The sequence below is a fragment of the Mandrillus leucophaeus genome, unplaced genomic scaffold (genome assembly GCF_000951045.1).
Source record: "Mandrillus leucophaeus isolate KB7577 unplaced genomic scaffold, Mleu.le_1.0 Scaffold754, whole genome shotgun sequence".
Classification (NCBI taxonomy): domain Eukaryota; kingdom Metazoa; phylum Chordata; class Mammalia; order Primates; family Cercopithecidae; genus Mandrillus; species Mandrillus leucophaeus.
This window is the reverse complement of record NW_012108186.1, coordinates 176,663-202,538: the sequence shown is the minus strand read 5'-3', so window position 1 is coordinate 202,538 and position 25,876 is coordinate 176,663. Positions and strand designations below refer to the sequence as shown.

The following is a 25,876-nucleotide window of genomic DNA, read 5'->3' as shown; positions in this document are numbered from 1 at the left end:
GTGTGTGTATATATATATATATATATATATGTAGACATACACATATATATACACACACATCTATATATACATCATACACATATTTTAACAAACCATTTAAGAATCTTTGGATCTTTGGTAACAGTTGCATTTCTGCAAAAAATGTTCTACTTTTTGAACTTTTTTTTACCATTTCATTATGCCCTTTATCTAAAGTAGTCCACATGAATGAGCTTTTTCTGAAATTATGATCATTCAGTAATATCTAATACTATTGCCTTTTTTAAAGAAAATGAATATTTTTGTTACTTGGTTAACATTCTCTTTCAGGTGAAGTGTTTCACCAAGATAATATTTAGATTCACATTCCAAACCAAGCAAATATTGTTTTGAGGTATAAGTTATCCAGTTTAGTTATTTACACTGATCAAATTAGCTGAATGATCAATAAATCACTGGTTATGTGTTCTGACTTATTATGTGTCTATTTTGATGAATAAGTGATTGAACCATTGTATATAAGAATTATTTTCCAGATAATTGAGCCATTGGTCTGTTGTAAATCTGATCATTATATACTGAGACTAGTCAAGCAGCCAGACCCAAAACATCGTGCCAGTCAATGACCTTTGCTTCACTTCTGTACTTCCAGTAATAGTTGTGTAGCCTATGTGATCAATTGGTGTAGCATGTGGCTATTTTTGATAGAGGGTGTGCGTGTGTGTGTCTGTGTGTGTGTGTATGTGTGTGTGTCATCTAGGCAGAATTAACTCAGGAATCTGAGTAGGAGTAAGAGTAGTAAAAGGTGCTCATTTGGATGTGGCCACTCTTAATACCAAAATTCTCAATGTTAGTCACCTAGCATCCTCAAAATACAGGTTCCTAACCAGTCATGCCCCTCTCTGGGCTCCTGCCTCATTGCTTGACATGCTTCAGCCACAAGGGCTTTTATTTCCATAAATCTGCCAAGCTACTTTTGCCCCTGCCAGTTTTGGTCTAGTTCAAAACTCCTCTTTCGAGTCTCACCTTAAATGCCTCTTCTTCAGAGGAGGTTTTCTAGATTCCATATTCCAAACTAACTCCACTCGCAATAATAATTTGATAGCATTCTGTAAACTCGATGACATATATCAGTTAGTAAAAGTATCTCTAGGTAACTTTTATTTAATGTCTGTTCCCTACACACACACACGATTGTTGTTGGTTCTGTAAGAACACAGACTGGGTCTGTTTTGTCCACTGCTATCTACCTGGTGCCTAGCACAGTACATAAATATTTCTTGAATAAATAAATGATTCTAACAGGGATCTTTAACTTACGACAACCTAAGGAATCATTGAGAGTTACTTAATCTGTTTTCTACAGTGAAAATTATATCTTATGTGGGTCACATAAGGTCATATTCCCAAGGCTGTTTTCATCTCCAGATCATCCACTCTAAGGAAATGAAGATCGTCTTTTACCAGAGTGCTTAACAGGGAAGAGTCTATTCTGTTTTGGATCTTCCACTATAAAGGCTGTTTGGACCTGGGTTTCTATCATGTTGGGGGGCCCTATGGTGTAGTGGTTAAGAGCCCAATCTTTTAATTCTGCATTTGAATCCAGGGTCTTCCATTTCTGGTAGTGTGATACTGAACAATTACTTAGCTTTCTGGAGTGTCTGTAAACTCAGGTTAATAATACTTACCTCAAATGATTTTGTGAGAGTTAAATGAAGTACGGCATGTAAAGTGCTTACCTCTATGCCTGGTACATGGCAAATAATAAATGGTAGCTATTTGTCACTATTTTATTATTGAAGTCAGGGTCATTTTTATAATCTGACGTTGTGTTTATAGCCTTTTTGGCTGCCATGTTCTTTCTATGGCTCTGTATTCTTCAATTCTTTGACATTATGGGCAAGGTACTATAATTTTCCCTGAAGCAACAGACTAAACAAGCTATTTTACACAAACATGGCTACTTCTGCACTTGCAGTGCAGCATTATCAAACATTCTTCCAGGTCACGAGGACCTCATATTATTTCCCAGTAATTTCATGAGGTTGCTTTGAAATTACAGAAAAGTATTTTAGCACACTTAAGATGTTGTACATCCATAAAACTTTCTTTTTAACAGTTGTGTGTATTTTAAAATTATTTTTCCTTTGAAGTTTTTACTTCCCTTGTCCTCTGTGTCTTATTACCCTCTTGTTTATCCAGCTTATCTGGTGGCCCTTTTTCTATATTATGTGCTGACTTATAATCTTCATTCTACCTATTAAATTATAGCTATTTCTCAAGATTCTTTCCTCAAATAGATTTTCTCCTCTCACTACTTAATTCCTCAGGAACCTCGTCCATTTCCAAAGTTTCATCTACCAGCCATCATCTTAGCAGGTGGTTTCCAAGTGGTTGTCTCCAGCCTTGGTCACTTTTCTCAACTGCCACTTACATTTCCAATCGTTTGTGGAACCCCTCCACTAAGTTTCTCATTAGCAGCTTAAAGGCCTGAACTAAGTCCTCATTTTTCTCTGCAAAATTTCCCCCAACCACCATAAATGCACCTTCCTGAAATTTGTTTTGACGTTTGCCATATCATTTGGGTCTGAAAGTTTAAAGTCAACTCTAATTACTTTTTCTTCCTCTACCATTATTTGTGTTACAAGTAATAGTTTCTTTCTCCGTTCACTTATTCGTTTGTTCATCCATGTAATCAGTATTTATCAAATGGCTACAATGTTCCAGTCAATGTGCTATGTGCAAGAAATAGAGTGAAGAACCAAAATCTTACAGGTACAAGTATTAATGGAGGTTATTGTCTGGTGGAAGAAGACAGACATTAATCACATTATTATATCAATGTATAATTAACTTACATTTTGAGAAGTGCTATGAAGGGAAGAACCCAAGAGTTTGGATGTGATCTAGTCTGGAGGATCATGGAAGTCTTCCCAATGTTTGAACTGGATTCTGAAGGAAGAATAGGAGTTAAGTAGGGAAAGAGGAAAAGGATCATACTCTAGGCATGTGCAGAAGGAAAGCACTATCCTTATTATTCCGTCACACTGTCTTTCACTTTCTCAGAGAACAAAAAAGAGAAGTGAAACAAAACTTGAGTTACATAAGGGGTAAGCCATACAAGTGTTGAATATGATGATTTTAGATTTTAAACTAAAAACAGTGAAAAGGCATTGTGGATTTTTTGCAGAGAAATGGCATGATTATATTTATGTTTCGAAAATATCACTGTGGCTTCCAGGTGGAGAACTGATTGTGAGAGAGCAAACGGGGCCTTTGTGTGGTCACTAAGTGGGCTTTGCAAGAGTTGAAACAAAAGATGATGGTAGTTTGAACCAAAATTGTTGTGGTAGAGATCTAAAGAATCAGCTTGAGTAGATAAATATTTAGGAGGTAAAATGTATTGGACTTGGTGATGGATTGCATGTGGGGGTGAAGGTAGAATGTGGCAATGAAGACACTCCCTGGATTTGGTTCTTTCAACAGATGCGGAGTATATTAGTCCATTCTTATACTGCTATGAAGACATACCTGAGACTGGGTAATTTATGAAGAAAAGAGGATTAATCACCTAGTGGTTCTGCAGGCTGTGCAGGCTTCTGCTTCTGGGGAGGCCTCAGGAAACTTACAATCATGGCAGAAGGCAAAGGGGAAGCAAGCACATCTTCACATGGATGGCAGGAGAGAGAAAGAGAAAGGGGAGGTGTTACAGACTTTCAAACAACCAGATCTCATGAGAACTCTATCATAAGAACAGCAAAGGAGAAGTCTGCCCCCAAGATTCAATCACCTCCCATCAGACCCCTCCGCCAACACTGGAAATTACAATTCAACGTGAGATTTGGGTGGGGACAAAGAGCCAAACCATATTATTCCTCCCCTGGGCCCTGACAAATCTCATCTCCTTCTCACATTCCAAAGCACAATCATGCCTTCCCAACAGTCTCCCGAAGTCCATAGTCTCACCTGAGACAAGGCAAGTCCCTTCCACCTATAAGCCTGTCAAATAAAAAACAAGTTAGTTATTTTTAAGATACAGTGGAGGTACAGGAATTGGATAAATGTTGCCATTCCAAAATGGAGTAATTGGCCAAAACACAAAGGGTCTATAGGCCCCACACAATTCCCAAATCCAGCAGGGCACTCAGGATCTAATGCCAATTTTGTATCATGACTGATAGCACAACTTTGGAAACAACCTATATATCCACCAATAAGGGATTATTGAATAAATTATTGTTCATTTGTATAAAAATTATTTATTTGCTCTTATTTTATTTTGTGGGTATATAGTAGGTGTATAAATTTATGAGGTACATGAAAAGTTTTGATATGGGCATGCAACGTGAAATAAGCACATTGTGGAGAATGGAGTAGCTATCCCCTTAAGCATTTATCCTTTGAGTTACAAACAATACGATTATACTTTTAAGTAATTTTAAAATGTACAATTAAGTTATTATTAACTATAGTCACCATATCAGGTTGTCAAACACTAGGTCTTATTAATTCTTTGTATTTTTTATTTTTGGTACCTATTAACCATCCCTCACCTCTCTCCCAGCTCCCCACTACCCTTCCCAGCCTCTGGCAACCATCCTTCTACTCTCCGTGTCCATGACTTCAATTGTTTTCATTTTTAGATTCCACAAATAAGTGAGAACATGTGATGTTTGTCTTTCTGTGACTGCCTTATTTTACTTAACATAATCCATCCATGTTGTTCCAAATGACTGGGCCTCATTCTTTTTAATGGCTGAATAGGACTGCATTGTGTATATGTCCCACATTTTCTTCACCCATTCATCAGTTGATGGACACTTACATTGCTCCCAAATCATAGCTATTGTAAAGAGTGCTGCAACAAACATAGGAGTGCAGATATCTCTATGATGTACTGATTTCCTTCCTTTGGGGTATATACCCAGCAATGGGATTGCTGGATCATATGGTAGCTCAATTTTTAGTTTCTCAGTAGCCTGCAAACTGTTCTCCATAGTGGCTATACTAATTTGCATTCCCACCAACAGTGTACAAGGGTTCCCTTTTCTCTACATCCTTACCAGCATTTGTTATTGCCTGTCTTTTGGATATAAGCCATTTTAACTGGGGTGAGATGCTATCTCATTATAATTTTGATTTGCATTTCTCTGATGATCAGTGATGTTGAGCACCTTTTCATATGCCTGTTTGCCATTTGTAAGTCTTCTTTTGAGAAATGTCTATTCAAATATTTTGCTTATTTTTTGGTTGGGTTATTTGATTTCTTCCTATAGAGTTGTTTGAGCTCCTTATGTATTCTAGTTATTAATCCCTTGTCAGATAGGTAGTTTGCAGATTTTTTATCCCATTCTATGGGTTATCTCTTCACTTTATTGATTGTTTTTTCTGTGCAGAAGCTTAACTTGATGTGATCCCATTTGTCCATTTTTGCTTTAGTTGCCTGTGCTTGTGGGGTATTGTTCAACAAATCTTTGCCAAGACCAGTGTCCTGGAGATTTTCCCATTGTTAGTCTTGTAGCAGTTTTATAGTTTGAGGTCTTAGATTTAAGTGTTTAATCCATTTTTATTTCATTTTTGTATATGGCAAGAGATAGGGGTTTAGTTTCATTTTTCTGCATATGGATATCCAGTTTCCCCAACACCATTTATTGAAGAGATTCCCTTTTACCTGGTGTATGTTATTGGCACCTTTGTTAAAAATGAGTTCACTGAGGTATCTGAGTTTGTTTCTGGGTTCTCTAGTCTGTCACATTAGTCTATGTATCTACTTTTATGCCAGTAACAGCTCTGTAGTATAATTTGAAGTCAGATAATGTGATTCCTCCGGTTTTGTTCTTTTGGCATAGGATGCCTTTGGTGATTCTGGGTCTTTTGTGATTCCATATAAATTTTAGGATAGTTTTTCTGTTATTTCTGTGAAAAATGTCATTGCATTGAATCTGTAGATTTCTTTGTGTAGTATGGACAATTTAATAATATTGATTCTTCCATTCCATGAACATGGAATATCCTTTCATTTTTTTGTGTCCTTTTCAATTTTTTCCGTCAATTTTACAGTTTTCTTTGTAAAGATCTTTCACTTCTTTGGTTAATTCTTAGATATTTAATTGTATGTGTGGCTACTGTAAATGGGATTACTTTTTTATATCTTTTTCACATTGTTCGCTGTTCACATATAAAAATGCTACAGATTTTTGTATGTTAATTTTGTATTCTGCAACTTTACTGAATTTTTTTTATCAGTTCTAATAGGTTTTTATGTGTGGAGTCTTTAAGTATTTACAAATATAATATAATATTATCTGCAAATAAGGATAATTTGACATTTTTATTTCCAATTTGGAGGTCCTTTATATCTTTCTCTTGTCTGATCACTCTAGCTAGGACTTCAAGTACTATGTTAAATAACAGTGGTAACGGTGGGCATCTTTGTCGTGTTCCAGATCCTAGAGGAAAGTTTCAGTTTCTCCCCATTCAGTATAATACTAGCTGTGGGTCTATAGTATATGGCTTTTATTATTAGGTATGTTCCTTCTATCCTCTGTTTTCTTTGGGTTTTTATCATGAAGGGATGTTGAATTTTTCAAATGCTCTTTTAGCATCTATTGAAATGATCATATCGTTCTAATCCTTCATCCTGTTGATATATCACATTGATTGATTTGTGTATGTCAAATCCTTGCATCCCAGGGATGAATCCCACTTGTCATGATGAATGATCTTTCTAATGTATTGTCTAATTCAGTTTCCAAGTATTTTATTGAGGATTTTTGTATTGATATACACCAGAGATATTTGCATGCAGTTTTTTGTGTTTTTTTTATGTCTTTGTAATATGTAATACTGACCTTGTAGAAAGAGTTTGGAGTATTCCCTCCTCCTCTATTTTTTGAAATAATTTGAGTAGGATTAATATTGGTTCTTCTAATGTTTGGTAGAATCCATTAGTGAAGCTGTCAGATACCAGGCTTTTCTTTACTGGGGGGCTTTTTATTACAGTTTCTATCTCATTACTTGTTATTGGTCTTTTTAGGTTGGGGAGTTTTTCCTGGCTCAACATTAGTAGTTAGTATGTAAGAAATGTAAGAAGTATGTAGTATGTAAGAAGTATGTAAAAAATAATAATTTTTACATTTCTTCTAGATTTTCCAATTTATTGGTTTATAGTTTCTTATAGTAGCCACTGTAGCAGGACGAGCCACAGACAAAACTCCTCAGACACTGAGTTAAAGAAGGAAGGGGTTTATTCAGCCAGGAGCATCAGCAAGACTCTTATCTCAAGAGCCTAGCTCCACGAGCGAGCACTTCCTGTCCCTTTTAAGTGCTCACAATTCTAAGGGGGTGCACATGAGAGGGTCGTGATCGATTGAGTAAGCAGGGGGTACGTGACTGGGGGCTGCATGCACTAGTAATTAGATCAGAACAAAACAGGATAGGGATTTTCACAGTGCTTTTCTATACAATGTCTGTAATCTATAGATAACATAACCGATTAGGTTAGGGGTCGATCTTTAAGTACCAGGCCCAGGGTGTGGCGCTGGGCTGTCTGCCTGTGGATTTCATTTCTGCCTTTTAGTTTTTACTTTTTCTTTCTTTGGAGGCAGAAATTGGGCATAAGACAATATGAGGGTTAGTCTCCTTCCTCCACTAAAGACCCTTTAAGTTTCTGCAGAATCAGTTTAATGTCTCCTTTTTCATTTCTGATTTTACTTATTTGGATCTTCTGTCTTTTTTTCTTAGTATGGCTAAACATTTGTTAATTTTGTGTAACATTTTTCAAAGCCAAATTTTTGTTTCATTGATTTTTTGTATCTGTTTTTCATATCAATTTTATTTATTTCTGCTCTATTCTTTTTCTCTACAAAATTTGGGTTTGGTGCTCTTGCTTCTCTGTTTCTTTAAGATTCATCATTAGATTGTTTATTTGAAGTTTTTCTCTTTTTTGATGTAGGCACTTATAACTATAAACTTCTCTCTTAGTACTGCTTTTGCAGTATCCCATAGGTTTGGGTATGTTGTGTTTCCATTATCATTTGTTTCAAGAAATTTTTTCATTTCCTTCTTAATTTGTTCATTGAACCACTCATCATTCAGGAACATATTGCTTAATTTCCATATATTTGTATAGTTTCCAAAATTCCTTTTGTTATGAATTTCTAGTTTTATTCCATTGTGGTCAGAGAAGATGCTCGAAATTATTTCAATTTTTTTTGTTTGTTTGTTTTAATGCTTGCTATGAGTTGTTTTTTGTTTGTTTGTTTTTTGGGGTTTTTTTTTTGGTCTGTTCTTGAGAATGATCTATGTGTTGAGGAAAAGAATATGTATTCTACAGCCATTAGATTAAATGTTCTGTAAATATCTAATAGGTTCATTTGGTCTATATGTAGGCTTGTTGTATGTAGTTTTTTATGGTCTATTCTTGAGAATGAGCCATGTGTTGAGGAAAAGAATATGTATTGCTACAGCCATTAGATTCAATGTTCTATAAATATCTAACAGGTCCATTTGGTCTATAGTATAGATTAAGTCTCATGTTTCTTTGTTGATTTTCTGTCTGAAAGATCAGCCCAGTGCTGAAAGTAGGGTGTTGAAGTCTCCAGGTATTATTGTATCGGAGCCTCTGTCTTTAGCTCTAATAACATTTTCTTTATTTATCTGGGTGCTCCCATGTTGGATAATATAAAATTGTTATATTATTTTGTTGAATTGACCCCTTTATCACTATATAGTCTCTTACAGTTTTTGTCTTGAAATCTATTTTTTCTGATATAAGATATAGCAACTCCTACTACTTTTTTGGTTTCCATTAGTGTGGAATATCTTTTTACATCCCTTAATTTTCAATCTGTGTGTCTTTACAAGTGGTGTGTTTTTTACAGCCAGCTGATCAATGGGTCTTGTTTCTTCATCCATTCAGCCAGTCTATGTCTTCTGATTGGAGAGTTTAGTGTATTTACATTCAATGTTATTGATAAGTAAGGACTTACTCCTGCCATTTTTGTTCTTTATTTTCTGGTTGTTTTATGGTCTTGTCTTCCTTCCTTCCTTCCTTCCTTCCTTCCTTCCTTCCTTCCTTCCTTCCTTCCTTCTTTCTTTCCCTTTTGTGTTCCTTTAGTGAAGGCAATTTTCTCTGGTGATATGATTTAGTTTCTTCCTTTTTATTTTTTTGTATATTCATTGTATTTTTCTTTTTTTGGTTTGAGTTTACCATTAGGTTTGCAAATAGTATCTTATAACCTATTATTTTAACCTGATGAGAACTTAACTCTATTTGCATAAACATACAAGCAAAAAAAAAATTAATAAAAAACTTAATGTCTTAATTTATCCCCCCACTTTTTAACTTTTTGTTTCTACCTTATTGTACTATGTCTTGAAAAGTTGTTGTAGCTGTTATTTTTCATTGATTCATTGCTAAGTCTTTCTACTTAGGCTAAGAGTAGTTTACATACCACAGTTATGGTGTTATCTTATTCTGTGTTTTTCTCTGTATTTACTGTTATAAGTGAGTTTTGTACCTTACATGATTATTTATTGTTCATCAATGTCCTTTTCTTTCTGATTGACATACTCTCTTTAGCATTTCTTACAGAATAGGTCTGATCTTGATAAAATACCTCAGTTTTTGTTTGTCTGGGAAAGTCTTTGTTCCTCTGTTTGTTTGTTTGTTTGTTTTTGAGACAGACTCTCACTCTGTTGCCCAGGCTGGAATGCAATGGTGTGATCTCAGCTCACTGCAACCTCTGCCTCCCAGGTTCAAGTGATTCTTGTGCCTCAGCCTCTCAAGTAGCTGGGATTACAGCGTGCACCACCACACCCAGCTAATTTTTGTGTTTTCAGTAGAGACAAAATTTTGCCATGTTGGCCAGGCTGGTCTCGAACACCTGGCCTCAAGTGATCCATCTGCCTCAGCCTCCCAAAATGCTGAGATTACAGGCATGAGCCACCACTCCTGGCCTCTCCTTCACGTTTGAAGGATAGTTTTGTCAGATATACTATTCCAGGATAAAAGCTTTTTTTCCTTCAGTTCTATAAATATGTCATGCCACTCTTTCCTAGCCTTTAATATTTCCACTGAAAAGTCTGCTGGCAGATGTATTGGAGCTCTGTTGTATGTGATTTGTTTATTTTCTCTTGTTGCTTTTAGAATCTTTTCTTTATTTTTAACCTTTGGGGCTTTGATTATTAAAGGTAGCCTTTTTGGGTTAAATCTACTTGGTGTTCTAAACCTTCTTGTACTTGGATATTGATATCTTTCTCTATGTTTGGGAAATTCTCTGTTACTATGTCTTTGCATAAACTTTCTATCCCTATCTCTTTTTCTACCTCCTCTTTAAGGCCAATAACTCTTAGATTTGCCCATTCAAGGCTTTGGTTTTAGATCCTGTAGATATACTTCATTGGTATTTTTTTTTTCTTTTTTCTGTTGTCTCTTCTCTCCATGTATTTTCAAATAGCCTGTTTCCAAGCTCACTAGTTCTTCTGCTTCATCAATTCTGCTATTAAAGAAATCTGATGAATTCTTCAGGATGTCAGTTGCATTTTTCAGCTCCGGAATTTCTGCTTGGTTCTTTTTAATTATTTCAATCTCTCTGTTAAATTTATCTAATATAATTCTGAATTCCTTCTCTGTGTTACCTTGAATTTCTTTATGTTTCCTCAACACAGTTATTTTGAATTCTCTGTCTGAAACTGTTTTTCTAGGATTGGTGCCTGATGTCTTATTTAGTGCATTTGGTGAAGTCATAGTTTCCTGGATAGTGTCGATGCTAGTAGATGTTCTTTGGGCATTGAAGAGTTAGGTATTTAGGTAGTCTTCACTGTCTGGGCTTATTTGTAGCCATCCTTCTTGGGAAGGCTTTGCAGATATTTGAGAGGACTTGGGTATTGTGATCTAAGCTGTATCTGCTTCAGGGGCACCCCAATCCATGTAACGCTGTGGTACTTGCAGACTCACAGAGGCATCACCTTGATGGTCTTGGACAGGATCTGGGAAAATTCTCTGGATTACCAAGCAGAGACTTGTCCTTTTCCCTTAATTTCTCCCAAACATATAGGATCTCTCTCCATTCTAAGCCACCTAAAGCTGGGAGATAGAGTGACAAGCACCCCTGTGGCCACTACCACTATGACTGTGCTGGGTGAGACCTAAAGCCAGCACAGCACTGGGTCTCACCCAAGGCCTGCCTGTTGCAACCACTCCATGGCTACTGCCGATGTTCACTCAAGGCCCTGGGATTTTACAATAAGCAGGTGGCAAAGCCAACCAGGCCTGTTTTCTTCCGTTTAGGGCAGTGAGGTCGCCCAGTTCCCCGGTGGGTCCAGAAGTGCCATCTGTCAGTTGGGTACCAGAGTAAAAAATCTTAGAAGTCTACCTGGTGTTCTGTTGTATTGAGGCTGAGCTGGCACTCAAACCACAAAATACAGTTCTTCCTTCCCCTTTCCAAAAGCAGAGCAGCCTTACCTCATAGCCACACCACCTCAGACCAAGAGGGGTACTGCCAGATTTCTGTCAATGTTCCCTTAAGGCCCAGGGTCTCTTAAGTCAGCTTGTCATGAATACTGCCTGGCCTGGGACTCACCCTTAAAGGCAGTGGGCTCCCCCTCTGGCACAAGCCAGGTCCAGAAATGCTATCCAAGAGTCCCGTCCTGGATCTGGGCACCCCAAGAGTACACTTGGTGCTCTGCCCCTCTGTGGCCATGCTGATACCTAAGGGGCAAGACAAAGTCCCCTTTACTTTTCCCTCTGCTTTTCTCAAGCAGAAGGAGTTTTGCCCTGTAGCTACCACACAATAATAAAATAAATATACATAACCGCTTTAAAAAATTAGAAAACTTTTTAATTACTCATATGAAATATCTCTAAAGCCTGTTGCTAAATAGAAAAGGCAAAGTGCAGAACAGCATATGTAATGTGTAGTCACTTGTGTACAAATAAAAGAAAGAAAAAATACACATAAATGTATACATTTGCTTGATAGGCATGTAAACAATCCCTGGCAGGATACACAAGAAAGTGTTAACAACTGGTTGCTGAATCTAAGAGGTAACTTTTCTCTGCTTATTTTTTTTATACTTTTAACTGTATGATTGTTTTACCTAGATCTTAAAAAATTTACAATTTAAATTTAAAAGAAACAAAAGTAATTGCTAGCTAGCTGAACATAAAATTCCATCGAAATTATGGATGATTTATGTCCAAAAATTGCAGATATGTGAAAAATTATAAATGTCGGTTAAGAAAATTATGTTTCTGAAGCCTTTCTGATTGGTCAGTGGAATTTAATTTTGAACCCTTTTCATCTCTTTCCTGGATGAGCCTCCTTTGCCTCACCCCCAGCCTCTCCACTGTACACACACGGTTGGTTCTCCATACAGCAGCCAATGCGATCCTTTAATAAATGGAAGCCAAACAAGGTTTCTCTTCTGATTTAAAACACTCCTGTGACTCTGCATCTACTCAGAATAAAAATCAAAATCCTTACAATGGATATTTGGTGTTCCCTGAACCTGAAGTACTCTTCTTGCAGATATCTACCTGGTTAACTCCCTTATTTCATTCAGGTCTCTGTGAAAATGCCCTCTCAACAGAGTTACCTTGATACTTAAAATGGCACATTACACCATAGTCTACCCCTTACTTGTCTTTATTTTTTATAGCACTATATAACATATTCATAGGTGTATCACTTATCCGTTAATACTAATATATATATAAATTTATAATTTCTTATCTATGTCCCCATATTAGAACACAAGTTTCAACAGACCTGTATTCCACAACACTTAGAATAATGCCTAGAATATAATACGTGTTCGATAGATATTTGTTGCATTAAAGAATGGATGGACCCTCAGTGTTACGTTCCTCCTTTTAGAATATTTTTTCCCTCTGCTATATATACACACACACACACACACACACAAACCTGCATATATATATACATGCCATATACATGCCATATGTACACATATACATGCCGTATACCTATATATGGTATTCACTTTTGTTATCCTCTGCACAAGATTATAAGCTCCTAGAAGTCACAAACCATGTCTTCTGAAACACCTATTACATGATACATAATAAAACATTGCTAAATTGAGTTGAATTAAAACAATTCACAGTGATGATACCATATATGTATGACTTTTGTTATGACTGCTGTTGGTGAGTAGAACTTTTAGACAATATCACACAGAATCAGAAAGTGGAAACCCACTAGCATTTGCTGATTATATTAAAATATTTTAGATTTTATCAGTGAATCAAAGTTATAGATATTATTATTTTTGTTTTGCCTCCAGCAGACCAATCTCTTATATGTGAGGAAGGTTGACCCAATTAATTTTGAATGAAAACTTCTAGTTTAATCTGGAACTTCAGTATAGAAACAACCTTAGCATGACTCAGATGAGCTAAGTGACTACTAAAGATGTGTTTTCATTATTTTCTCTTAGTTATATTGTGTTTTGAAGGTATCTGTTATTAATCTTCACATTTACATATTCTACTTAATTTTTAATTATAAGATGTCTTCTAGGTTTTAGTAATTGGTTTAGGGTTTTGGAGAATGAATTTTACAAAAACCTGTTTTGTGAAACAGGTTTTCAAATGAGTAATGATAAGTAAATAACATATTAAACATATATAAAATATTATTAATGCTATTCTTCAACCAATTCTCGGAGTATTGAACTTTCAAAGTTACTTTGCCACTTTCATCTACTTTAAGGATACTGTTTGTCAAACAAAAGGAGACACAATGCAAATTCTAATTTTAGATTTATTTTGTATTATTTATGTAAATTTCCTTAATGTGAAAATCAAAGTAAGTGTAATACCTTCTGGACTGATTAAAAATTAATGTGTGGAAGCCTGGGAGCCTAATTTAAAAGACCATCAGAAGGCTTGAATCAGTTAGCTATAGAGTCACAGCTTTAATGCATAAACTTGAATTATATTGCATTACTTATCATTGAGTAACAAAAATTGCCCTTATGAAGTACACAATGGCAGTCTGTTTTCCCGCTGAAAGATAGCAACACTCTCAAACACATTAGCAACTTGGGATATAACTGTGAAAACACTATAAACTCTGAAATATTCTCCTTTATATGTCAAGGTAGCTGAGAATTATCAACTAAGATTTCCCAGTTTAATATAAGATGTGAAATTAATTTGAGAGAGATGGGTGATTTCTATTTTTAAATACTTTTGGGAAAATCATAAAATAAATAATTCAAAAATAGTAAGTAGTTATTAACAAATTATAATATTATAATATTTTGTGTCATATTATAAAATAAAAGATGGCCAGGCATGGTGTTGCACACCTGAAATCTCAGCAATTTGGGAGGGCAAGGCAGTAGGATCACTTGAGACCAGGAGTTTAAGGCCAGCCTGAGCAATATACCAAGATGTCACCTCTCCAAAAAATTTTTAAAAACTAGCCAGGAATGGTGGCATGTACCTGTAGTCCCAGCTACTTGGGAGGCTAAAGCAGGAGGACAGCCTGAGCCCAGGAGTTTGAGGTTGCAGCAAGCTATGATGGCCCTTCTGCACTGCAAGCTGGGTGACAGAGTGAGACCCTGTCTCTAAATAAATAAATAAGCAAATGAAAAATAAAAGATATTATCCATGTGTTTTATTAAATCTCTAAAGTTCAGAACTTCTAAAAGATGAGGTCCCTATATACATAATTCTTTGAGAAAATTAGATATTTTTACAAATTATAATGGTTCCCGTTATTTCATATTTAAAATTATGTTAGTAGACAGAGAACTCATTTTCTCACTCTGGTATAACAAAGAATATAGTTTATCAAGTGCATTATTCATGAAGTTTGTGATTTGCCTCCTCTTATGATTTGAGAGAGTGGCTAAAGGCATGCTTTGCCAGGTTTCATTTACTTCATGTGGCCTCCCTTAAACTCTAGTGCATATACTAAGAGTTTACATATACATTTATCATTAAATTGACTCAGATATTGATACCAATTCAGAAGGTGAAGTAAATATACCTTTTAGAAATTCTAAAATTGTTATATAATTTAAATGGAGAGTTAAGCAGTCTTACTTTCTTAAGCAAGATATTTCTTGATGAATTCTTAAATAAATTGTGATGATGTTAAATTGTGACATTAAATAAAAATCATTTTATTACTCATTACCTATGTTGAAAAATTCATATAAACCTACTTCCATTAGGTTGGTGAGAGAAACATCTTTTTCAAACTAAAATCTCTAAAATGTACAGTATTCATTCATAGAATTAAGGAACTACTCATCTAAGATTAACTTTACCTTGGTAAATATATAATAAACTTATTTATAAAAGAAGATAATTTTAAATTATGGCCTGATTTGAAATACAGGAGAGAACTAGAGGAGAGAGAGAGTGCAGAACTGAACAAATGAAAAGATTTGTGTTCAGATCACAGTTGATACAGCCAAGCTTAAATAATTGTCTCTCTTATGCCCTGTGCTACTCACCCCTAAACTAGTAACATAGAGTGTCAGTGAATATCCAGGGGAAGAAATGTAGATTGCTGGGAATCATCTAAAATTAATAATCTGCCTTCCAGTAATTGAAATATAAAACTTGGAAAATGAGATAAAATTTTATTCACTTGAAACTCCATTATAAGAAATCACTTTATTTATTTATTTTTTTTAATTTTTTTTAATTTTTTTATTTATTTTTTTTTTTTGAGACGGAGTCTTGCTCTGTCGCCCAGGCTGGAGTGCAGTGGCCGGAGCTCAGCTCACTGCAAGCTCCGCCTCCCAGGTCTACGCCATTCTCCTGCCTCAGCCTCCCCAGTAGCTGGGACTACAGGCGCCCGCCACCTCGCCTGGCTAGTTTTTTGTATTTTTTTAGTAGAGACGGGGTTTCACCGTGTTAGCCAGGCTAGTCTCGATCTCCTGACCTCGTGATCCACCCGTCTCGGCCTCCCAAAGTGCTGGGATTACAGGCTTGAGCCACCGTAAAAGCATTTTTTTTTTACTATATTCCAGCTGATTTTTAACTCAAACTGCAGCATCTTTCTAATTCATCATGTAAATTCTGTCATAGTTATTTGGTCCATTTAACTTCTGTATATTTCTGTGTGTAAGTAATTCCACCAATGAATCATGGGCAAGAAACATGAGCATCAAGACTCTTAGCTGACAAATAAGCACATTTGAAAAATTAATTTCAAGCCCTCTAAAGATCTTAGCATTTTAAGAAATGAATTTTGCCTACATTGAAAATTTTTGATAATGTGATTGAACATACATATGTGTGTGTGTGTTTGTGTATGTAATGCTCATATATTCAAATAGTGGTATTTTAAAGCAGCTGTAACGCAAGAACTGTAATTCTATCTTATAATATTTGATAGAATCTAAATTGGGCCTAAAGAGAATTAGCAGTCTGGAGTACATATCATTTTCTTCTTAGAAAGCAACCACTTTCACTTTAGTAACGTAGAAATATTTAGAGTTGATGGGGTTTTTTACATGTATATTATAAAGTCAGTAAATATAGAATGTCATAGGTACGACTCTGGCCTGGCACAACCCAGAACATACTACTAATGTTGAAATATATGTGAATAGTGCCCTGCAGAGTTATGTAATGTGATGGCCCTAGACAGGCCCTAGCAACTGGTAGTGTTTCACTAGATATAAATTAGCAATTAGCAAAGACATTGTCTTTTTGAGCTAAAAGGCTCGTAATAGTTATAATTTTGTCTGGACTTTGTTTTCAAGAGATCCCAATAGATGAGAATTGAATGAAGTGAATATAAAAGCCCATAGTATGTCATTACTGATATTGCAGGCCTTACAATTGCAAACATCAGCAGAAAATCTTACTAGCAATCTTTGGATAAGTAAGCCTTTCTCTTGGGTATAGCTTATACTTCCTGTATTGTACCTTTGTCTCTGAGAGTGTGTGATCTTATGAATGCAACAAGTATATGCCAAAAGCATTGTAATAGTAAAACCACTTTTATCTTGAGACAATGATTTAAGTAATTATTGAACTATTACTCAGTAAACTTTAGTTTCTTAGTATGTTTAACTATAGCATTTTAAGCGTCTTGCTTTTGTCTCAAATAATTATTAAAGATTCAATATAAATAACTTAATTAATTTAATGTAGGATTGTAGTTTAGAGCAGAGGATAAAATTTGTGATGTAAGAGCAGCATCTTACATCATAATCATTTTCTATACAAAATGCCTACAAATAGAATATTTGATTTTTAATCGAAAACACTATGATATGTTTCTGTGGTACAGGGAACCATCATTTTCAAGGTAGTACAACGTAGCAACCTTTCCCTATTGTTCCCTTTATATCTCTATTCTAGTGAAACTGAAAAGTGTACGTGCCCAGGAAACACTGTATAATACACAGGACTCAGTGCCCTGGCACATGTTGTTCCCTTTGCCCATAATACCTTCATCTCCATTCTGCCACTCCAGAGCCCTGCCCTTGCAGCAGAACTCAGCTCTGATACCCTCTTTTCATGGCGCTTCCTTGATTTCTTCAGTCTGAAGAGATTTACCTCTCCCCTGACTCTCATATTCTTTGTTTCTTGGTACCTCCCATTTTACAATTCTGCCTTCTGCTTTGGATTGTAGTTATTTGTATGCTTGTCTTTTCTTCCAACCATGATTCTGGCAAGTAGGGGTCTTTGTTTTTAATCTTTTACAATAGCTAGACCATGGCAGGTACTAAATAATTTTTTGCAGAATAAATCATCAGGTTTCCCCTTTGTTAGTTTAGCCTGTTTTATGGTAGTTCATCTGACATATGTTTTATTTGGCATTTTAGTATATTGGGTTTTCCTGATAATTAGCTGACCTCTGCTATTTCCCTTATAACCCTGCTTAACACATTGAAATCTAAGGTCTCAGGAAAAAAACAGATGCCAGTAGTTTTAATTATGCACTTTCTTTAATTAAGGGAAGAGTTCTAATTACTTTTTAAAATGCAAAAAAAGGTTGGTTCTATTGGTAAATAGATAGGCAAGTACTTTCTCCAGGGCCATTTTCTTTCCCCAGTCACTTTGTGAGTTTGTCCTTGGACTGTATTTTCCATACAAAGTGAGCACAGTTTAACATCCTCATTCAAGTTCCTAGCCATCTCTCTGAAGTCCAAATTAGAAATAAGGTAAAAATCAGGCTGGGCGCGGTGGCTGTCACCTGTAATCTCAGCACTTTGGGAGGCCGAAGTGGGAGGATCAAGAGGTCAGGAGATAGAGACCAGCCTGGCCAACAGGGTGAAACCCCGTCTCTACTAAAATACAAAAAATTAGCTGGACATGTTGGCGCACGCCTGTAGTCCTAGCTACTCAGGAGGCTGAAGCAGGGGAATCACTTGAACCCGGGGAGGAGAGGTTGCAGTGAGGCCAAGATTGTGCCACCGCACTCCAGCCTGGTGACAGAGCGAGGCTCTGTCTCAAAAAAAAAAAAAAGAAAAGAAATAAATAAAATAAAAATCAGAAATGAGAACACAGTGAATTTTAGAAGTTTTTGGGTTACATTTTTGTTTTTGAAGCATTAAGTCATCTCATTCTTTATCTTTTTTGTTTGGACCAATGGGTTTCTAAGAAATGTAAAGGATTTGAGAAAGTGAAGAGCTTTAGCAACAAAAGTTATTAATGGAAGAAAACATTCCAAGTTGTCATTTCCTATGAAAGCTATTCTTCTATCAGTGGGTGGTCAGGTAATTACCAGAGTGGCCTTCAGAGAAGAACCTATATGCTGATGAATTCTTATGTGAAGGTCAGTGTAGTGGTTTGGGCGACTCTTTCTAATTCTGGCAATTCTTGTGAAGAGGTTTCTTTGTTCACCGCCAGTTAGGGGCACAGCAGCACTTTAGGAGGGGAAGCAGAATGCAAGCCATTAGTGCTAGACAAGCATGTGTCTGCTAATTACTCATTGGGTGTAAAATAAGTCAGCTTGGCCCACCTAGTCTCTTAGAAGTGACACAAGAGTCATTGTTGATGGGCTTGACGTGTGTTGCCTAGTTCATGGGTTTTGTGGCACCTGTCCTTGTTTCTTTCACTCCTCAAGTAAGAAGGCTCCTAGATAATGAAGTCAGGTTAATCTTTTGCTACTTAACAGTGTCTCAGTTTCACTTGAAGATTTGCCCAGCATTTAGAAGCTGTTGACACTGCCTCAGACACAGTACTAGGGATAGCAAAGTGCCACTACTAAGAATACCACAGGAGAATGGGAAAGATGCCAAATATAAGGAAGTGGCACTTGCCATTCTGTCTTTATTTCACAGTCTTCCACTCCATTTTTCCCAAACAACAGTCAATAGAAGCTAAAAAGCCTTGTTGCACTTTTCTCCCTGGCTCTGAACTCAAAGCAGAAGTGGATCATGGCTATGGAGAGTTTTTTCCATCTTGGCCAGTGAAGTGTCACTTAGCTGGATCCTTATCCCAAGCGTTAATTGACGCTGTTAACTTTTGACACGGATGCCAAGAAATAGTAATGAGGAAATGACACTCTGTTTATCTTGCACTTGGAGGTTTATTTAGAGAACCATATGTTTCTTTAGCCAAAGGGCACTAAAGTAACGCTGCACTATTTAGTGTACTGTGAAAGATGAGTTTTTAGCAGGTCTCCTGATACCTTGTAGAAATTGTTATATATTTAAAAAGCGGAACTTTTTTTGTTGTTGTTTGTTTGAGACGAAGTCTCACTCTGTTGCCCAGGTCAGAGTGCAGTGGCACAGTCAGGGCTCACTACAGCCTCGACTTCCCAGGCTCAAGTGATCCATCTGCCTCCTCCCCACAAGAAGCTGGGACTACAGGCATGTGCCACCATATTCAGCTAATTTTTTTGAATTTTGGTAGAAACAAGGTCTCGAGATGTTGCCCAAGCTGGTCTCAAACTCCTAAGCTCAAGCTGTACTCCTTCCTGGGCCTCCCAAAGTGCTGGAGTTTCAGGCACTGCACCTGGCCTAAAAGTGGAACTTTCTTTACTCAACAGAAGGATCAGACCTGGTGTTTAATATTAGCATATTTGCCATGAATTAAGTATGTATTTCCTACTCATAGAAATTTCTATAGAATTGAGTTATAATCCTTCTCTGAGTAATTAAAAGCAGCATGGTATCTTTGTGTATATTTTTACTTCTAATAAAATTATAACGTTAACTTAGTGCAGGTAGGTATATGTATAATGTGGCTATATAATTAAATAGGGATATGCATGTAAGCATTTTATATCTACCATGGCTTCTCCACCCACCTGTGTGACTTTTTATAAGTTATTTAACTTCTCTATGCCCAGTTTCCCGTTTGTAAAGTGCTGGCCAGTAATGCCTATTTCATAGGATATTATAAGGATTAAATGAGTTAGAATATGTAATGCATTTAGAATTGTGCCTGAAACAATAAGCTCAGTAATATTAATCATTATTATTATATTACGTTATCAATTTTTAATTTTTATTTGCCTATTTTCTTAATGTATAACTACCAAACTATATTAGTTGGATTCAAACATTCTTGGTTGGTAATAAAGGCCCTAAAATAATGTTACACTTTTCTCCCCCTGTGGGACTTTTTTCCAGCTTGACAGAGAACAACATAAGAAGTCCTTGAGCAAACCAAGCAAGAGCAATGTCAAGTCAATGAAAATCTAAAAAGATATGTATGAAAAGATATTCAGGAAGTTAGGGACTATGTATAGTCAGCACAAGGCTATAGACTTTGGGTGATCTGGGTTACATGCTAGGGAAATCACTAAAATGCCCAAAACCTATCCTTAGAGTACACTACTAGCAAAGCAATGTTTTTTCCCCAACCACCTGCCACCCTACAAGAAATAACACAGCAGAATCAAGGTACACTGAAAAACAGACTGTGGCATGAATCTATCACCAAGCTTCCATTTAAATGGGAGAGCAAATATATGGATATGATGATTAACTCACTGCATGACCCTTAACACTTGTGATTGTATCATCTATAATATTTGGCATGAACAAATTCATCATCATCATTTATGAGCTTAGGATAAAGTAAACTTATCACCCACCAAGATCTGGAAGTAATGCTGGCATTGAAATGGTGCTCACCATCACCAGTTCTGCTGAACTAGCTATGGCTGGATGTCTGAAGATAGCAAAGCAACATGTCCTGGTGAGCTGGATAGCAAAGCAACATGTCCTGGTGAAACAAGCAGGAAAGTCGAAGAAACACTCCAACAACACACAATAATCAACCTTAGATGGCTTAGTCTAATCATGGGATGTTAGAAGAGTGCTTTGTCTCTGGTAGTTAGTAGTGAAATGGTTCCACTTAAGCAAAGGGCAGAAGGAGGACTGATAATAACCAAGTCTTCAAGAAATCAATGATATTATTATAACAGGGACTTTATTATAGTCATACTCTCCACCAATGATTTTACCAGAAGAATCATATATTCTCTCTGCTGCCTTCCTTTCTGTGTCATCTCTTTTCTCTCATATTCAGTCCAACAAACATGTAATAAATAGCTGTTGCAGAAGTCTTCCCCATTTGGAATTTGTGTGTATCATCAGGCCTCTGCTTGAGAATCTCACCTCAGTGGTGACCTCCTCTACATAACTACACATCTAGTTTCCTTGACTCATGTTGATGATGTTCCACCAAGAGGCCCATGTAAGCACCTCTCCAGCCATGGCCCTCACTGTTCCAGCACTCTAGTGTCAGTCCTTGCCTTAGGCCTGCATCTTCCAACCAGAAATGTACTCTTCTCTACCAGTATATATGGACCCATTTCCTCAAATCTCAAATCAAAAGTTACCCATTTTAGGAAGTCTTCATTAATGCCGCTCCTCTCTGGTCCATTGTTTGTTGTCCTGTATCGTCCATAGCATGCATCTTTTGCTGTTTTAGCTCACCCTTGTATATGGATAGCTCTCCACTGTACTTGTTACCTCAGGTATGTGTGAAACCTCATTGGACCCTAAGGACAGAGACCCATTCTGTCCACTATCACTTCCAACTACCTACCTACACACACACTTATCACCTGTATTCTGCTTGTTGAGGAGAATGAGTGGATAGGTTCATTTAATCCTCTTCAAACACATACAAGTATATAAAGAAAACTGATGTCTTTTAAAGTCGTTATTTCTTTAGAAATCCTCTAACAAAAGTTCATCTTGCTTTGCATAAGATTTATCATCCATTTCACTTTTATAACTAAGCTAATATACCATTTATGTTTAGTTTTGTTTCTTTTCATTATATACATGTTTATATTTTTTCAGAGTCTTTTCAAAATTCAAGTGAATATACTTAGATTCTTTTGTTAACATATATATTAATACTAGATACCAATAAGAGAAAAGCCTTAGTGTTTAGGCAGAGGAGAATTTTCCGAATGTCAGTAAGTTGACTAAATGTTTCCAAGGCTTGTTGTAATTTGTTTTTGTGTTTTGTCTTGCTCTTTCTTTTTCCTTTTGATCTAGTACTGAAGTTACCGTTCTACATATGCTTTGTGTATAAATTAATTTAACACTAACCACTTAGACTTCAGAATCACATCTGAGATCAGAAACAAGGGTTTCTTACTACCTCCTTTGTGGCTTATATTATCCGTTCTTGTAACTGGAGTCATCAAAATGATACATGAAGTGCATGTAGATCTTACCAAAAAATTCAGTGTCATTTTCACTCAGTAGCACCTATTAACATGTTTTGTCACACCAGTTGGTCTCAGAGCAGAGCCCAGAAGAAAGCAGACACGTGGCAAACAGGATTTTAGTTGAAGGGAAATGACTGTGAAAGGTCATACCCACAGGCATGGGTAGGACACTCAAAGCCGCTGCTGCCAGCCAATGTTTGAAAAGTACCCCCAGTGGGCAATGGTGGGAGGGCACTGAAGACAAAGCTCACCTTCGTCACAGTTTTGCCCTAATCCTTTTGTCCACTCATGTAATGTCTGGTTTTTTAAAGATGCAGGTCCTTTGTATTGTATAGGAGGTTTCGATATGCTATACCCTCTTAGGAACTGGTCTACCATTTCATGAAGTGCCAAAAACATAGTCAGGTACTGAGTTGTAAACGTCTGTGGTGCCTATGATCGAATGTATTTTTTTCCTGCATGATCATCCACTGTGGTGTTTGTAATTAGCAAAAAATGAGCCTGATTTGTTCTCCTTTGTAGAGCCAGGCCGAGGCCCACTACAAAGGAAGTAAACATGCCAAGAAGGTCAAAGCACTAGAGGCAACGAAAAATAAACCCAAAATGGTTTCTTCCAAGGACAGCGCAAAGGCTAATCCCAGCTGCTCCATCACTCCAATCACAGGCAACAACTCTGACAAATCAGGTCAATGACACTTTTTGTTCTTTACATTCTTTGTGTTTCTCCTGTTCACCTGCCCTGACCCCATTTTCCTGCCCTCAGTTGTTGCATGTTACTCTCCATGATTTGTTTTTGTGATATTAATATGTTTTCTTCACGGGAAGGATTATATGTTTGCACGGAACTTAAGCATTTGATATGTTTCCATTCCATGTTATTAAATATATACGTTTAAATATATATGTGTATATGTAAATATATATATATGTATATATGCATGAAAATGAGTAGAAACTACTTGATCACAACGTGTTTAGACTAAAATCAGGAAATAGATCTAAAATACCTAGTTTATTACTTCTTTCTATTTATTTTATGTTTGTTTTTTACTATAGACTTTTTTAGTGAAGGACTCCTTAAACTTGTTTACTAATAGATATTTTTATGTTCTCTTACCTCAGTAAAAATGAATTGAGGAGCCAAAGGGGGGAACTTTCTGAGAGAGTGGCATTACTAAATGAATCTGGAAATGTGCTTAGTAATAAAAGATGATGCTTTTTGAAGATCTTCCGAGTTCCCCTCGAAGTTACAAATAGACTTACATATTTTAAGGGAATGATTTCCAACGTATGAACTGATTAACAGAAGACCTTCATATATAAATGGAAATGGGTTACTAGGTGAAATGCCTCTGAAGAAGAGACTATATTTCATAGTCCCAGTGAATTGGTAGAATCTCTGAGTAGGTTCTTTCAGTGGAAAGAGAAAAAAAATCATTTTTGTAGCATGGATACCATGAAATTGAATGTTTAATAGGCTTCCACAATCTCACATCTGCCCCTCTGCGCCCATGACGGATATGTCATCTTGTTTCAGTGACTCTTTGAAGAACAGTCTCTGTTAAAGGAGACTAAGAGAATATGTCCCTTTCTCTTATGTTTGATGCTCTCTTTAGGGGCCTCCCTTTTGTGGGAAACACACATTTCTGATTCTCTTCTACTTCTCAGATCATTGGAGAATGTTAGAAGGAGACTTTAGACTGCTTTCCCATGGCTTTTGGAGAAGATCCATTACTGTAAAAGGAAGATTCAGAAAACCTGTTCAAACAAAGAGACTATGGAAAAGGGGACCGTTATTGATTAGGCCCTGTAGATGCTGGCTTCAAAAGCCCTTTAGCCTAGAAGGATTGGGCTAAGCTAAATTTGTTAATAAAGACTTTTTGTTCTTTGTACAATAGGATCACTAAATCATGTTAACTGATGAACAGATATAGTCATAAATGCCAGGTTATTACAGAGCACATCTCCCTCTCTAAAGAACAAAGCCTTCTTACATATATTATATAATTAGTCTTTAGTCAATATCTATCAGGTATAATATCAAATATTATCTCTATTTTTCAAAATTGCAAACTGTGGTGAGATACACAATGTGGCAGTTATTTACTGGAGGCTACCCAGTGTTTGGAAGAGCAGGAGTCTGCTCACTTCTTGCCTGGTTTTGTTTAATGCAGGATATCACCGCCTCTATGGAACAATACTCTGCAAAAGTTTTGTTACCTAAATTATGTTCTTTACGTTCCAGCAAAACATATAAGTAAAATGATAAAACAATGGAGGTTAGTGTCACTTTCAGCTACTAGAACAGTTGGTAGGTACCATACATGTTACAACGTTGCTACTGAGTGAGCTCAGTGTTCCACTTAAGTTATATTATTATTTGAAAATTGGGTTGGCTCTAGGGATAACAGTAAAAGTAATGAGCAGAAAATAGTGTCAAAATCAGAAATAGAGATGGAACAATCAGAGAAGAATCCATTTTTTTAAAAAGCAGATAATTAAAGGGAGAAGGAAAGGTGTGGAAGAAGAGAATAGGGGAAAAAAGTCAAAGATGAGGAGATAAAACCAAGGAAAGAGCAATACAGAAATAGAATATCCAAATAAAGGGGGCTGGATTATAGTTACAGCATGCCTTATACCTACAAGATGCCCAATTTCAATGAGTATATTTTGAAATAAAGTTTAAGGATTCAAGGCTTTCATTCCAATACTCAAATGTTAGCGGGTGCTCAGTAAAACGAAGACACTTTTTAGCAGTTGTGTTTGCCTACAGAGCATTTGGAAAACACCAGGATAAAGCATACCAGTGGTGTGAACAAGGAACGAGAATTAAGCTCTAAAACCCAGGAGAGAGGAAAACAAATCTCAACCACAGCATCTCTTCTTCAGTACATATGTGGTGGTCTTTCTTCCTGCGTTCTCTGCTTCCTCTGCCACTCTTTTACCCACTTCCTATTGATGTCACCCACTTTGTGACTGTCCAGATTTGGACTAGAAGTAATAGAAACCACCTGTATTTGGAGGTTATCTCATTTTTCATGTTTCCTTACTCAAAATCTGTATAAATTATTTGGTAACTCATTTGCTGGGCCATTACTTTTTGTTTCTCTGTGTTTGGTATAAGTATTAATACTAACAAAAAGTATTTGTTCTATTATACTTATAAAAGCTACACCAAAGTCATTGAAAGATGGCACTTAAAAAAAAAAGGAGTGCATTTGCTAAATAGATGCATGTTCTTTTGTCAC

At 36.4% G+C, this 25,876-nt stretch overlaps 1 protein-coding gene across 3 annotated transcripts in view; it reads left to right on the top strand.

The window, feature by feature from the left end:
- The window catches only part of ZNF385B (zinc finger protein 385B), a 572,754-nt gene that overhangs the window by 509,688 nt on the left and 37,190 nt on the right, over positions 1-25,876 (top strand). For all 3 annotated transcript variants that reach the window (XM_011966298.1, XM_011966300.1, XM_011966301.1), the window contains one exon: positions 23,151-23,313. In XM_011966298.1, coding sequence (XP_011821688.1) covers positions 23,151-23,313 — 163 coding nt within the window. The remainder of the gene's footprint in view (positions 1-23,150; positions 23,314-25,876) is intronic.